Source organism: Amblyomma maculatum, chromosome 3, assembly GCF_055883805.1.
Source record: "Amblyomma maculatum isolate TAMU_Amacu chromosome 3, ASM5588380v1, whole genome shotgun sequence".
Lineage (NCBI taxonomy): Eukaryota > Metazoa > Arthropoda > Arachnida > Ixodida > Ixodidae > Amblyomma > Amblyomma maculatum.
In genome coordinates this window covers 200309264-200325044 of record NC_139346.1, presented here as the reverse complement: position 1 = coordinate 200325044, position 15781 = coordinate 200309264, and the positions used below count along the sequence as shown (strand labels likewise).

At 51.1% G+C, this 15781-nt stretch overlaps 1 protein-coding gene across 1 annotated transcript in view; it reads right to left on the bottom strand.

Moving 5' to 3' along the window:
• Nucleotides 1–9356, bottom strand: part of LOC146197409 (tetratricopeptide repeat protein 28) — a 111867-nt gene extending 102511 nt beyond the window's left edge. The window contains exon 1 of the mRNA XM_084599221.1: nt 8809–9356. Coding sequence (XP_084455347.1) covers nt 8809–8841 — 33 coding nt within the window. The 5' untranslated portion in view covers nt 8842–9356. The remainder of the gene's footprint in view (nt 1–8808) is intronic.
• Nucleotides 9357–15781: the final 6425 nt, after the last annotated feature.

Below are 15781 nucleotides of genomic sequence, written 5' to 3'. Positions count from 1 at the left end.
ATATAGGGCGCAGAAATAGGCGCACTGCGCATGGAGGTTGTAGCATACGTCGTCGCCCATCTGCTACTGCTGTCAAGATGAGGAAGAAGGCGACAGATACTTTTCGTTTTAACTGCCATCGCTATATAGTGCTCTTACATCGGTGGTGATTGACAGCAAATTGGCGACGTTTCGGAGAGCCCTCGGCTTGGCTGCAGAGGCGGCAGCAAGCGGAAAGAGGAATAGGCTTGCTACGCTCATTATTTCCGATATTTTCCGCGCGCCTTGCCATTGACGGACGTATGTAGAACAGGGGAGAGAGGAAGAAAGTTTCACTTGCAGTTTGACAGCGCGAGTTTTCACCGTTCCAACGCAGCAATAGCGTAATGACTTGTCTCGGAGGCTGGGTACTTCTCAGGTCGCTCCCCCCCCCCCCCCCACACACACACACACGCATTTCAAGCGACACATTCGACCTGTTGAGGAGACAGCGCCGAAGATTCACTTTCAGCGTACGCGTGCTTGTGTGTCCTCAGCAATCATCGGTAATGATCGGAACAGCTGCATTGCTGCAGAGAGGTGCAGCTGCAATATATAGAAAATTGCACACCGGTCGACGAGCCTAGCACAGGCTCACTATGATAATACAGGTGCGAAAAAAACATTGTTTTTTTTTTTTCTTTCTTATTAGCAAATCAATCAATTTCGTAGTATCTACTTTCAGCGCGCAGCTTGTATACCCATCAAGGGTCACGCACAGAGTCAATCACACATATCGGGAACACGACTCGCGTGACCCGACATACCTGAGGAGCGCCATTACATCTGACGCGGTCATGAATCTAAGCAGAGTGCCTGGCGCACGAGAATGAGAGTGGCCTCGAAGTGGTGCTTCGTGTGGTGTGCCACTCGGCATCAATTCACCATCGGTTTGGCCGCAATGATTGTCCGCATGTTGACAGCCATGTGGAGTGGTGTTCCCGCTAAGTGTGGTTGAACCTGTATGTCCAAGTTGCTTGCAAGCCGTTGCAGTTCACTCTATATGCAACAAGTTATTGTTCCAGATATAACGCGCCTGCGAGAATATGTGAGTGTGGTTTGCTTACAGTATTTCGATCACGGCCCTCTGTCAACCGTCCTCCCACCCCTCGCTGCTACACAAGTACCCAACCACTCGCATAATCTAGAACACGCAAACATACGTACAGCTGGCTAGCTGGCATGAAAAAAAAAGAAAAAAAAAGACAGCGGAACCAGACGTATAGTCTGTGAACATAACCACAAGCGATGTACTACAAGACGAAGCTGGTTTGATGCAGAGTAAAAAAGAAAAAAAAAAAAACCCCACAGTCGCGACGCAGCAGCAGAAGTGACTCGACGAAAAGGTGAGCTTCTTTTCTACAGCCCACCACCTTTTTCCTCTCTGACTCCCCGCCAAGCCTTTCGCAACCCAGCCCCTGCCGCCGACGCCGTAGCGCGCGGTCCCCGCCAACCATCGCGCATGCACGAGCGACCCCATCGTCGACCTTTCCTGCTGGATGATGAGGATGAGCCGCACGCAGTGCGCACACATCGCCATATCACGAAGGAGGAGAAGCGCTGCCTCCGAGGAGAAAAGACAGCGACGCCGTGCGTGGCTCGTCCCTCCTGTGGCACGTCCATCAGCCACCGAAGGCCTTTAGCCAGCCATCCGAAGTTGCTCGCAAGACCAACAAGGACGAAGAACAGGGAAGAAGAAAACACACGGCGCCCAGCGAAGAACAACAGAAAGAAGGAGCAGGCGCCATCCGTCAGCGTTGCCTTGATAAATCGCGCCTCACACGGCGCGCCGAATAAGGCACCCTCGGCGCGCGCGCGCACATTGATGGGATCCTTTAAGAGCTGGCGCGCGTGAGCGCGCACGAACGCACTGCAGTGCACAACGCGGCACAGAGCCGCGCAGCCTGGAGATCCTAATTTGATATGCGGCAGCTCCAAGCGCCGCCAATCTTCGCCGACGTCCCCTTCTATACTTGGCCGGTTGGCGGTGAGAGGAGCCCCGACTCCGGAAGCGCCATCGCTGGCTTCGGTCATAAATGCAAAACGGTCTCCTCCTCGGCGCTGTTATTACTACACCCGAGCACTGTCTCTCCGTACAAGCGGGCGGCTATTGTGTGCGGAAACAGAATGACGGAGAATCCGCTTAGGTGATATGGCGGCGATGAAGACCTTCTAAGCGCCGTCCACCCCTTCTTAGACCCCGGTCACCCACAGCTGCCGTTGCGTAGCTACTCAGTTACGTGGATTACTGGAAGGCCGAGACAGTCACTGGAATTGCGAGATTGACCGTCGGAACACGGAGCAATGAAATGCAGTTTTGTTTCGTGTCTGTCTCGTGTCTATACTGGAGAGCCGAGAAACTGCGTCTGGACACCAAACAGAGAAACACTTGCTAGTTGTGGGAAAGATGCTCTGTTCATTCTTTTTTCGTCTTCCTAAGGCGCGCTTTTCACGCACGACGCATCTCGATCAGCTTTCGCGTTTTGCCTCTCTGATCGCCGCCGCTGTAGAAATTGCGACTTCGAAAGCAGTACTGATCTCGAAGTATACAAAGAAAAAAGAGAAAGGCGGGGCAAGGATGAGGGGCAGCTTTATAGAGGCCAGGCCTTGGGCTGCAATCCACGGGCCGCTATACAAAGTGTAAAAAATCTCGCACTGTAGTCTCGATACAGGCTAGGTTTAGCAACGTGTTTCTCCTGACAACAGTAGCGAAACGCAATACACATAAGCACATTATATTTAAGAAGCACTAAACAACCCTGAAAGCAGGTTTGCAAACAACACTGCAATTCCTATTTGACTCATTCTCTTTTTTCGAACCGCTCGCTCTGGCGTTTATATGCGCTTTCTTCCGCTTCTATTTCATTTTTTTTATATTTTTTTTATACGCACCTCACCTGGACAATTTACATTCCACAACATCTCAACAAGTACTTGATTTTTAACAAGCAAGCGAGTAAGTGTGGCTTAATATATATGCCAATCCGCTTTTTCTTAAGTCTCGCTATCAGATGATGGAGCCTTGAAATGTGATTGCTTAGCATTGGCGTTTTTCGGAATTGCAAACAGCACGCAACGCTTTCCACCGCTACCTGGGACATCGGGCGGGTGAGGCGTGACATTGAGCTTGTCAAGGACACACGCGAGCCAGTGGGGGGCAGGCGCGCTAATGAGATATATACGCGCCGACTGTGTGCCCCAATATTATCGTCCAATCGGGTGATCAGTCAACGGTAATAGAAAGTGTGCAAAGTCAGAACGAGCACTCGCTTTTGAATGCGACGATAAGTCACGGGGGCGTTTTTCTCGGTCTGCTGTATCTCGAACCGAACGTGCAGTAGCCACGTTCAAACGCTTTGCTCGCAGTAATTGGCCTGAGGCTCCCTCCTCTGTCTTCGCTTGAAACGTTCGCTCGATGTCATTCAACGTGACGTGGACTTCGCACCCAGAGCGCATGATGATGTCATCGCCGCTCAGAACCGCTACAGGTAATAGAGAAACCTATAGCTGAACGTCACTGTCTTTCCGCGATCGTATACGCCGCTACCGCCATATGCCCACGTGCTGTTGGCGGATGGCGGTATCTGTGTGTACGGTAGCGAGACACAGTAATGCCTACCGCTAGAGGTAAGAACAGCAGAGGCTAGCCAAAATGCCGCTTCAAATTCAATTCACATCCTACACAAGTCCGAGCTACCATTGCAACTATTAAATGCCGCGTCTGACTACACCTGTGCCATCCGTCACCTGAAGGGCCGGAGGTAGGGATGACATCCGAGTGTAACGATGCGGGCTTATCTGCTTGAAATACTGGTGGCTTGGTAGGAGAAGAAAAAAAAAGGCTGAAGCATCGGTCATGGTCAGCGTGCTCCAGAATGTATTTCGCAGTATCTTTAAGAAGAGTGCTCGGTGCCTATCGCAACATTTTTACGAATATCCCATATACAGCCCGCTGCGCAGAAATAGTTGGAGGTTAATACGGTACCGGACAACCCGATACAAAAGATCAATCTAACGCAAGAACAGGGTATACGCAAAAACTATAAAGTGCGACCAAATTCTCAACGCCGCGTTTACGGGATCGTTCAGCGAACCGCCACGTGCGTCTGCAGGGGGAGAAGTAGCAGAGTATCCACAAACGGGGATCTGGCTAGACTTTGTTGAGTTATGTAAACGCAGCTCGTTAGCTTGTGTTATTATAGGAAAAGGAAGGGTGGGGTGAATGGGCAGACTTCGTTCAGTTTTCAGCTTTCGAGACAGGCCGCCCAAACCCCGTGGTAAAGTATACTCATTCGGCTTCCTCTGCGATGCATTGAAGGGAAGCCTATTGGTACCGGTACATATGAGGACGGCCGCTGGTCGTTCATGGTAATTATTACTACTATCATTATTTTATTTTTTGCATTTCCAATCTATAGTGACGCTGTAATACAAGTGACTATCTAGTGGAAGGGTTCAGATTAATTTCGGCCCTCTCGACTTTCTAAATGCGCGCAGAAATATCAGTACACTAAACTCAACTCCGCAGATACCTTGGGCACACATGAGCGCCTGTCAGAGGTAAAGTCGGCAGCTAAAGTTTACGGGCTGCGTATCCTCTGGGAACAAATTCGTTGCAGCGCTGCCTAGCCAAGCAGTCGCCTGGCTGGTATCGGTATCAGCGGATGAATCAAATAAGTCACTTCGCACCCTTCTCGGCATCTCAGGAGAGTTGCTTGCTGTGACGGCGCCGGAATGAAATAGTATTTCAATGCACACCCGCTACACCTGCAAAATTCTGTTTCCCACGGTACACCCTTAAGGCCCGGAGTGCCTACACTGTAAAAAACTTTTGTCGAAAAATACAGAAATTTTCTGGCAGCTGTCCAGAAATTTTCTGTTCTGCTATGTTTTCTGTTTTTATTTTCTTTTGTGATTTTAGTTTTTTTTTTTTTTTTGTTTACAACTAATAGAAAAGTTTTGTAAAATGACAGAACTTTTTTGTTTTACGGCGTTTTCTGTTTTTTTTTTTTTACGTCGCAGTTAAAAGAATGAAGCAAATAAATTACTTTGTACTCGTCTTTCATTTCACATGTTTTTTCTGCCTAAAGCAACCATTAAATTGCGTTAAGCGCCAATTTCTTTAATGAATACCATTTTTAAAGCGAAAGCCTTACTAACTCCATCTCACTAATATCTCTCGGCGCTGGCAGTACTCGATGGCACCCATAAAGTTGGCCGTGCAACGGTCGTTGCTTAGCCAACGAAAAGAGGCAAGTGGTAAAACGCATAACAGATATCACTGCAGCAGGGAGCCAACCAACAACGGACCTCAATGTGGCGCCACTGGTTATCTTCATTCGAATCGAAATTGCTATGCAGTCGATCGTCGGACAGCGCCTTCGGGGTTGTCATATTATTTCGCTTTCTATTCGGCATTCACCTACTATTCTAGTGAAAATCAGTATGCGGTATAAAATCGAACAGACGACAATAATATATCGAACTGCTTGCCTTCTAATCAAGGTTTCGGCTGGAAAACAAAAAATTACTTTTTTGTGTGTGTGTGAACGTATTTCAGTCAATGAAGTAGAACAGATATTCTTTGTACGGGGACAGAAATTTTCTTTAAAAATACCTGTAATTTCACACACATTATTTACAGTGATATATAAAGCGGGCTGCGACATACATACGACTCAGAACTCAGTTTAGCATTTGCTTTAGCGCGGGCAATGCACTCTGTGCGCGTCTACATGCGCACACAATAGACAGAGTGCGCTGGCTTCGACATACGCATCATGCGGCGTCACCAGCAGAAACGCTAAAATAGGTCCACAGTGGTGTGCGGAGAATTTTACTTGGGGTGATCTTTAGCTCGTGCAACAGCATTGTAGAAGATTCTGCGAAGCAAGCATGCAACTTCTCCTAAGGCCGCTTATGTTGCACGATCAGATCCAAGTTGCAGTAGCCTTTCCTGCTACACTGCGAATCCCACCGGAGACGTGGTCGTTTCAAAGCGACAGCTTCTCGTTGAGCCAAGGTCATCGGCGCGGTAAATTTGACCTCGGGTGCGGTGCGCGGAGCCGGCGTCGCTCGCTTCATCTTCACGTACCTGGCAAATTTATTCATACTGGTAATATCTCCTGTCCCCTGCCTACCCTTTGTCTCCCCCGCCACCCATCTGCCTCGCCTCCTGGGACCTCACCCCCATCGAAATGTCCTCGGCATGTCGTCTACACCCAGCTGTGATGTCCTTGAGGTTCGCAAACAGCATGGAGGATCGTTCAACCACAGCAAACCATGTCTGACCATACGTGATTAATCTTTCGCTCTGTAAACTAGGTTCTGGCCTACATGAGTCAACACAGCGTAACCCATATTTAGCCTACATAACCGGGCTTATCCCAGATAAGCTGCGGCCATTTTGTTTCCTACTTTGAGTCAATTGTCTCTGCGATTACACTATCATTTCACATTGATCTACACACGCACAAATCCCCCATATCCTTTCCTTGGTGACAGTGACTGTTGGTTCCCTTCGTAATTCCCTCATTACGAGCACCCTATATCCTGTATTTGTTTGCAGGTTTCACGAATGGCTCAGTCACTCGCGAGCTCCGTATCTATTTGCAGTTCGTATTTCACAAATATAGCGGAAATATGACACGGGGTAGAAAAATAGGTAAGTTTACAACTCAAGAAGGCAAACTTCATCTCTCGTCGCCTACCAAGAGCACAGAAACCGAGTTCGAAGATTTGCACTGATGTTCGCGGTGACGTCGGGGTAGGTGGTGGTAAAAACTTTAATTTCCAACAGATACAAGATAGGCCATCCAAAAAACAGCGCGAAGAAACCTGTGGTTTCTTCCTTTCGCCCCGTTTGTTCGTGCTGTTTTTTGGATGATGTATCACCAACTCTCCCGCTTAACTATATAGGATAGGCGTCAACCTATCCGCCTACACGACGGCCTGGGGTACTTGCACCCAGGCGGTGTGTTCGGCCAGTCGGATTACGCCTAGCAAAGTCTCAGGATGTGGGCTAAACAGTAAAGTCTCCCAAAATTCTTCCGTTTTTGTCTGTTCATTTATATTTTTTATTTCCGGACACGCCCATATCATAGGTAACATCAGATTGGAAAATTGAGCGAATGCATTTGATGCTCTTCGTTGGACGAGCTGTCCCGGGTTCGAGCTCCCATACCCCACGTACGCGGACATACTATAGGCTAAACATAAAACACGGGTCCATCTACCTTTGTTCAGGTGGCAAAAATATGCACGCAAGGAAAGATTGTGAGAACGTCGGCGTACAATGCGCGCCAGCATTAAAACCATTCCAACAACTGAAGCGGGAATTTCGCAGGTAACGCGTCCTGAAACAACGCGCCATCTAACCTGATCCCCCTGCTGCAGAGATCATCAGTGCAGCAATTTGCGTGTTTTGTAGTGACAGTGACGGCGTTCGGAACCGCCTAACCTCGCTGCAACGTCGAAGATGAGATTGAAGCGGCGGCAAAAGCGGCCGGACAGACAACGCAGATTCCGCGGCTGGTAGACTGCGTCGTGGCTATACTGTGAGTGGTGGATTCGAGCCCATCTGGATCAAGAAGACGATCTAGCTAGGACGCTGATCTAACCTGATCTCCCTAGACAGCACGGCCGCATCGGAGCGGCAATTTACGTCACTCGAAAATGGCAGCGCACGTTAAGGATCGCCCTAATCTCGCTGCTGTGCTGCAGTCGACGCGGCGCCAAAGGCACAGAGACGAACGCCGGTGCAGGTAGTACATTCGCGGAGAAGGCTCCGAGACAGTTTCGCAGACGACGATATCCGGCGAAGCGGAGGACAAGTTGCTAACGCTGATGCTGTACCTCTCCAGCCATGCCCCAACATACACAAAACAGGGAGCGGGGCAACAAACCACCGCAGGCTGTCAGTCACAGGGCGAAATGATCGCGGAGCGCCCTATCGCGCGCCGTCGAGCAATCAAGTCGGAATTTCAGGTATGAATGAAGTGGCGGCGGCCCCCGGTGCCCCGCGTTTCGTCCTCCTCGCCTGGCGAGGACCGGGCCGCCCTGCCCGAGGAGCCTCGCGGCAGCCACCGCCGAGGCGAGAGACGACTCCTCAGCGGCGACCCAGAGGAATGCGCCACTCGCGACAGCATCCCATCATCGACTTCGCGGACCATAAATATACGCCGGCTTCTGTTGCACGCCGGGGCAACTTTGCGCGACGCAGCTGGAATGACAAGGCACGCAGCGCAGCGTTGGGACCTATGGGAAGGTTAGGCGTGAAAACCATCCCCAGACGAAGGTCCCATTATTTGCAGTCATTCTAGGGCCTTCGATAATTACACAAGCCGAACTAGGCGTAGTCGACACGCCAAGCAAACTCCGCCGCAATTCTGGGTAAAAGCGGCAGGCAAAAAACACGTGACAACGAAGGCTTCAGCTGCTGTGTCAGAGTGAGTTCTGTGAACACGAGTGTGCCGTGTCTGTCCGGATAATCAAAAGAAACATTGGCGTACTTTCCTTCGGTCACTTGCCCGTGACCAAATTAAGGAGTTCAGCGATCAACAAGTGTGTGCGCCTTTTTACAACCCCATGAGCAAGGACAGGCCAGAATTACATAACGCAACGTCTCGGTCGATTGTCGACCTAGGGCAAGATCCGAGCACGCCATCTATAAATAGCTCAGCGCTCCTTCTGATCTCCGCGCTCTGTGGAGCAGCAGCAACAGGTGTGGCAATGGCAGGGCGCCGACCTCGTCGTGCGAGTGCATGCAGTAGGTTGGCACTCTTCACTCACCTGTTCGATGTCACGCTGCGACAGCGTCTCCATGCTGTCGAGCACCGCGGATACGGAGAGACGCGCTGCAAGAGGAGGCGGCCGCGCCGTGTCACAGTCATGCTGGACCCGGTGCTCTGAGGAGAAGGCGGCTCGCCGCTCGCCGTGCCGTGCCGCCGGCGATGCACAAGAACGTGTCCCGACGACGCAGGATCGCGGCCTGTGCTGCGGCCGATGATGCTCTCCAGGCGGCAGCCATGTTTGCAGGCATTTCAGAGCAAGTCGCGTGCGTCCAGCGACGCGCCGCGGCTAGTGCCTCCGAATCCCCACGGTGCCGACCCGCTGTCTTCTGTCATCGTTGCCCCCACCGAGCACACACCGAAGCACCGCCGCGGATCACACACAAAAACAGACAATACACGAGAAGCGCCGCTGCGCTCGCCACTGCCACTACTACTGGCGACCGGAGCCACTGCTGCCGAGGGGAAAACGAGAAAGGTGCTGCAAGGGGGCGGGCACGGGGGCCGCACGCGGCATTTCGGCGAGGACCAGCAAGGGTAGGCCGGAGAGCGGGCAGAGGGGGCCGAAACGTCACCAACGTCACGACCACGCGGCTTCTCAAAGACACGTGGAGCAGGGGCCAGCTCGCAAATAGCGAGGGTGAAGGCTCAGCTCACCGCTGCAAGGTGGTTAGCGCTGTAATCGGGAACGAGCCGCGCATAATGCGAACTGGTAATTTAACTGTAGCAGGTTGCAGCTTGCATTCATTATTTACGGAAATACAGAATTTGTTTCAAACCCATCACACGATTTTTTTCGTTCTTTATCTTTCGCCCAACTGTGCCATTTCTTGAATTTATAAGACCAAAGTACAGCTCTCCGCGATATGATGAAGCAGCTTCACTTGCGCAGGTTGATTATTTTGAAACTTTGCTTTAGGTCTGGCATTTATTCCCCTTACCGGAAGGCAGAAAGTGGCCACTCAGGGCTCCGTTCTTTTTTTCTTGTGTGTCCTGCAGCACAGACGGATTGAATAAGTCCAGGTCTGACAGGAGCAACGTATGCTTGACTGAAGAGATTTATCTGCACTGCAAAGGTTTTGATTTCTGTATTCGTTTGCCAGGCTTTCATGTTGTTAGCATCAATTTAGGCAAAACACTATGAAAGCTGATTAAGAATCGCAACGCCTAGGAGCCGTTACCAAAGACACTGCATATCAGTAGGACCCCACCGAAGTGCGCTCGCACAAGTTAGTTGCCAAGCGTACAAGCATCTTGACTTCGCCGAGCTAGCTGTATCAGCTCAACGAATAATTCAGTTAACTTTTTAACAATATTATTAAAATGGCCATAACGTCGCGCACACGCATGCTAGTCAACCTGACGGGCAGTGACGGATATGTATAATAATCTGTAAATTTTAAAGTAATGCACTTCATAAATCTTTATACTTATTTGCAAGCCGAGCGGCCGCATTCATAACAGCGATCTGTCTAAAGAAACAAAGTACAAATGTAAAAAAAAAGAAGAAAGTTAAAATAATAACGTTTCGTACATAATCGCTGTCAACAGAAGCGCCCTCTTCGGCAACGTCGACTTCGGTTGTCTCATGTACGATGCGCGGACGGCCGCACTGTACCCTTGGAGCATCGAGGCCCGCCAACGAACTGGAAACGGCGCCGAGGGCAAGGAGGAGGGTCTCCGAGCGCGCGGAGAAGGCGAGTAGCGCAAGGTAGCAATTTGATCGCGCTGCGTGGCTGCGTTCCACGCTTCAACTCGCGCGGGTGCCCCTCGGCCGGGGAGCAGCGGCCGGCCCCGCATCTGCGGACACCGCTGCTTCGGCCGCCGGACAGCATGCCTGCCTTCTCTTGGGGACCGCCGGACACTCGAGAGCACCGGGGCGCGTGATGTCATCGCGGCTGGTGACAGCAGTCTACTGCATCCTCGCGCATCACATAGCCCTAGCTCGGATTCACTTTCCTTTGGAAGGCGGACGCTATCCGAAACTGTAGACCCAACTACAAGCATATTTTTCGGTTTTGTACAGAAATGAGTTTTTCAGTTATGCCTGCATAGGTATGCGCAACCAGCCATGCACAGCCCTGTATGTCTGCCCCTCCTCCCATTAATAAGCATAGGCCCTCTAATAAGCATAAGGGGGGGGGGGGGGGGGGAGATGAAGAGTAGCAAAATTGGTCTCATGTTCTCATATGCTCCCCAGAAGACATGAATCAGAAGGCAGTACCATAGTCTCCTCCTCTCGCCTCCACCCTTGCGCTCAATGGAGATCCTTGTACCTGTCCGTAACCTTTTACCAACTGTGTGCATTAGTGGCCATTGTTCTATGCTGCATGATTAATTTTAATTTTTGTTGAGAGTGCTGCGCTGGGTTATTGTTATCCTACGCTATCAGCGTAAAAGGGTACTGTGAGAAAATTTTTCATTCCCATATTGGCTGCATACCAAATCATAACACGAAATCGATCAGCTCGCAACAAGTAAACAAGTAAAACGCGGTCATAAATTTCCAAAAACCTAGAGCGCATCTCGATGAACATCGCAATACGGTTGCACAAATCTCATGAGAAGCGAAAAATAAAATGAGAAGGGTTCAACGCTGCTGAACCAAATATGGAGCGAAAGCATTAGCTGCGGCGTGACCGAGCGTTCTTCTTCTTCCTCGTCTTCTTCGCGGCTGTTCAAGGTCATTCGTGCCTGCGGCCACGGACTACGCGACGGGCCGAAACCTGACGTAGTATTGCTTTCGCAATAAAATTATCGTTAGCCTTTTCTAGGTCATTTAACAAGTGAGCATCCTACTTACCGCAACGGAACGAAACTTTGCTTTGTTTCTATAATGCATAGCAATTTCTTGATAGGTGAGGAGGTGGTCCTTCGAAGGGCGGAACGAAGGCAGTGCACTGTTCGGTTGACGACAGCTCTGGCTTGTTCGGAAGCTGCTGTGTTGCCTGAGTGTCCGCAGTGAATCCAGAGGACAGTTTTGTGGCGATTAGGAAGGGGAGCAGTTTGCAGGATGCTAGTGGCTGGGGCTTTACATTAGTCGCCGTCGCATTGCGCCCTTGAATTTGATTTCGGCGTCTCTTTTTCGTCCCTCTGGTATACGTGGGCTTCTCGTGGGTGGAGGTTTTTGCAATGCTCGTGAGTATATTGTGTGGAGCTTCAGAAGGTTTAAGCATGCAAGCACGCGAGAGATGCATTTTAATGTGTTTCTGTTAGAACGCCCAAGTTGGGAAAATCTGTTCATCCCTGAACCTCTGCTGGCAGGTAAAAAATTGGAGAGAGAGTGATGACGAGGAGCGGGCGGGAGCATGTGGGACGAGTTCAAAACAGTCGAAAGAGAAATTCTCTCAGGGGAGAGAGAAGATTCCAAAATGGGGGATGTGGGGAGTGAAGAAGGGTTCATGAACGTGCAGACAACAAGGCTAATGCCGCGGGAACGACCTGAAGTAATAGCTTTCAGCGCTCGTCTGTGCTTTCAGTTCAGAAATAGGAAGGCGCCTGTAGTTCAGAGTACAAGGGTTCAATGCACATTAAGCTCCATTACAACACTGCGGAGGCCCAGGCAGGACCTCAAAACAACCAAAAGGCCTGCCGTGTACCCAAAATTAGGCCCTAGGAACCGTGCGTGCAGCATTGTAGTCGGTGCGTCTCGGCGGAGCCAAGGGCATCACTCGACCAGCTGTAAGGTTAAATATCGCCACAGAAGATGATATAAGATGGAAAACGCGAGGAGAAGATCTAGACAAAACGCACTTGTGGTCGTACGTCGCCTCCGGAAGTGGCCGACGAGGATGAGGATCAGAAACAGGCTACCCTTATCCTCTCGGCACTTCACAGACGGGCGATTGAACATCCGCGACCACAGCCCCTTGGCAAAGGTTAGAACGCCAGATAGAAAATGCTTCGCGCTCTGTTATCTGGGTCACTGGTGGTCTCCCCCGTAGATTAACGGGCGCTGCCGCCCATATAACAGCGAAACCACAGTAAAATTCGCGGAGACTGATGCTTCGTCTCACAAGCTGTTTGCAGCACTGGAAGAGACAAGGGCGACCTCGCCCAATCAGAATCATGAGCACTACAATAGGTAATTGTGCTCTTAAACTCCTCTCGCACCTAGAATTAATGGGGGCGACAGTAGAAGCATAATTATGTATTAGAGTGCACAGACACCAGATCCACTTAATAGCTCAATTACCTATTGTAATGCTCATTTGATCCTGAATGTACCAGGGCCCCCCTGCCTTTCACAGTGCTGCAAACAGTTCGTGAGACGAAGTATATATAGAGCGAATGTTCACGCCAGACCTGCATGTTTTGTGTAATGGCCGAAACTCTGTCAGCTCAGATGCAGTACGTGGATGCTTGGTACAAACTGCACCCCTGTATAGTGGATACAGTGCCTTGCAGACAGGGCCGGATTTATAGTCGGGCCGCTCTCGGAGAGGGCGGCTTTTGGGTGCGGAAGGTGGACTAATTTGCACAACACATTGCTCGCAGTTTACATCGAAAAAGTGGGAGTCAATATGATTTTCCTCTGTAGGATTTTTCAACGAATAAATCCGCACCCGCTTGCAGATGATGTTGATGCAGTGCCCAGTATTAGGACAAAAGCAAAACCGTGTAATCATCACGGCTGACGTTCCGTGCCGTGATAAAGCTTGGTAGTCTTGGGCCTTGGCGTTGAGTATTTGCGTTGTCCGTTTTCCGAGAGCCGATTGGACTTGTTAACTGAACAATAGATTCGCACGCAGGGTAAGTTTGACTTTCGTACATCATGAATTAAGCAATCGCAGGCGACACGCATCAATACTAGATCTTCTGCGCATGCTCGGTGTTCCCTTGGATTCCGTCTGCTATGTGCAGCCCTTTACAGTGCAACGTTGCAGGCCACGCACACATACCCGTTCCCTCTCACAGTGAAAAGGACTGTAGAGCTCGCACGCGGCGCTCGTGCTCGTAACCGATCGAACACGACGGAGGTCCGGTCGCCGTTTCGAGACATGTGTCAGACTGCGCGCTGACGTCCCACGGCTAGCCGTCGGCATGCCTGCCTGTACACAACGCGTACCGAGGAAAAGCGGACGAGCCCTCAGGCATGCCTATAGTTACGTCCCACGCAGTTGCATGCGCGCACGCTCTCGCTATAGGATCTGTGCGTCCCACTTAGAAGCGTGCAGCGTGCACTGGAAGATGTGCAAGGTGTGTGTGAGCTTAATGTGCTCACAAAGCAGGTTGCACGTATACGCTGCGAGACCGACTGGTAGCAGTAGGGGCTGCAAAACTGACTGGTAGCAGTAGGGTCGCCTCGTCCCTATACTGCTACCAGTCGGCTGTGGATGTTGCTGAGGATGGCCGATGTGTTTTCCGATCTGGGTATTGAGATGGTTAATTTTTGCAGCGGGTGATGTCCTGAATTTCTGAACGAATCCTCTTTGCAGTATGTTGCAGCAGGAGAGCCGTTTAGGAGTTTCTGTAAGTAAACGAGAAGCTGATTGACTTTCAATCATTCACTCGGGGCGACGAAGTAACTAATAGCTGGAAGTAACTAATGGCCCTCTCGCACTCACACACACCGTGACTGCACGAAATCTGCTTGCGTCACGTGAGCACGATTGACAAATTTGTCGACGGCGCTCAGGCTTTTATGACTCGCGTACGCTCCTTGCGAAAGCTTCTTACGCGGCTGTCGCTGCGCTGAATACGTTAATTCAAAGTTCTGGTTTACTCGAACTGATATTCTGGTCGCGTAAACATGGCGTGTAATGCAAGTGCTGTCCTCCTTAATAAGATCGTCGCATAATCCGCACGTTTTTTGATCCTGTCCAGTTAGAACTATCAAGAGCAGGCCCTATACATGGCGGTACTCTCAGTACTTGTTGGGACATCCACTGTGCGGTTTGTGCTAGGGTGCCCGCGCATCGAGGCACCCTAGTTTGTGCACGCGCTCAGCGCCGCCGTACCACGGTGCACGCTTCTGTATAGGGAGAAGGAGACACCGATGGCAGTCGTGTTGCCCCCGGCGGCCGGTGTGTCTGTGGACTACGTGGACAGGCAGTGCAGTCTGGCTGCTTGCGCACCGCCAGCAGATAGGGCGCGTTCCCCTCGTGTATACACACTACCACGGCCGGTATCGAGAGAGAGCGCGACACTACACAGCGGCGACAGCGCTGGCAGCGGCCTCGGTGGTGGCGGCGTTGCTGTTGGCCGTGGTTGGTATGTTCGCGGAATGATCGTCCCGTCATGAACCAGCAGCGGCCAGTGCAGCCGCGTCGTGACTCGAACGTTGTTCCCCGCGGCCGGCCTCTTATATTGTCTCTCCCTCGCTTATTTTGCGCTCCGCGGCCTCCGCCATCATCGCCTGACGATGAGCGCAGCAAGCATTCCCCACTCCGTTCGATGCTCTCGCTTCTCCTCCTCCTCCTCCTCTTAGTGACGAGCGCAGCATGCGCCGAGAACTGTCCGAGCCATGTGTTACAATGTGTTTATGGCTTGTGGGGTTTAACGCCCCAAAGCTACTAAGACTATGAGAGACGACGTAGTGGAGGGCTCCGAAAATTTCGACCACCTGGGGTTCTTTACCGTGCACTGACATCGCACAGCACACGGGTGCCTTTCTTTTCGCCTCCATCGGAAAGTGTCCTCAGTGGCCGGGATTTGATCCCGCATCCTCAGGCACAGCAGCCGAGCGTCCTAACCACTGCACCATTATGGCTGGGCGTACGTGTTACAGTAGAGTCCAATATAAGCTGCAACACGCCCCGGGAAGAGACAGTGCCCCGCGGTTTGCGCTCTACACCCATTCCACCGGGTGTACGCAGGTGTGAAAACACCGGCTAGTCGGATTTTTGCGGCAGGCGCAGAAGGCTCACGGTACAGCGTACGCCGTGCTTGCGCCAGATACATACTCAACTGTCAAACGGGCAATATGATATGATGGCAATATGAAGGGATATTCATGGCTGCTTCTCACAACA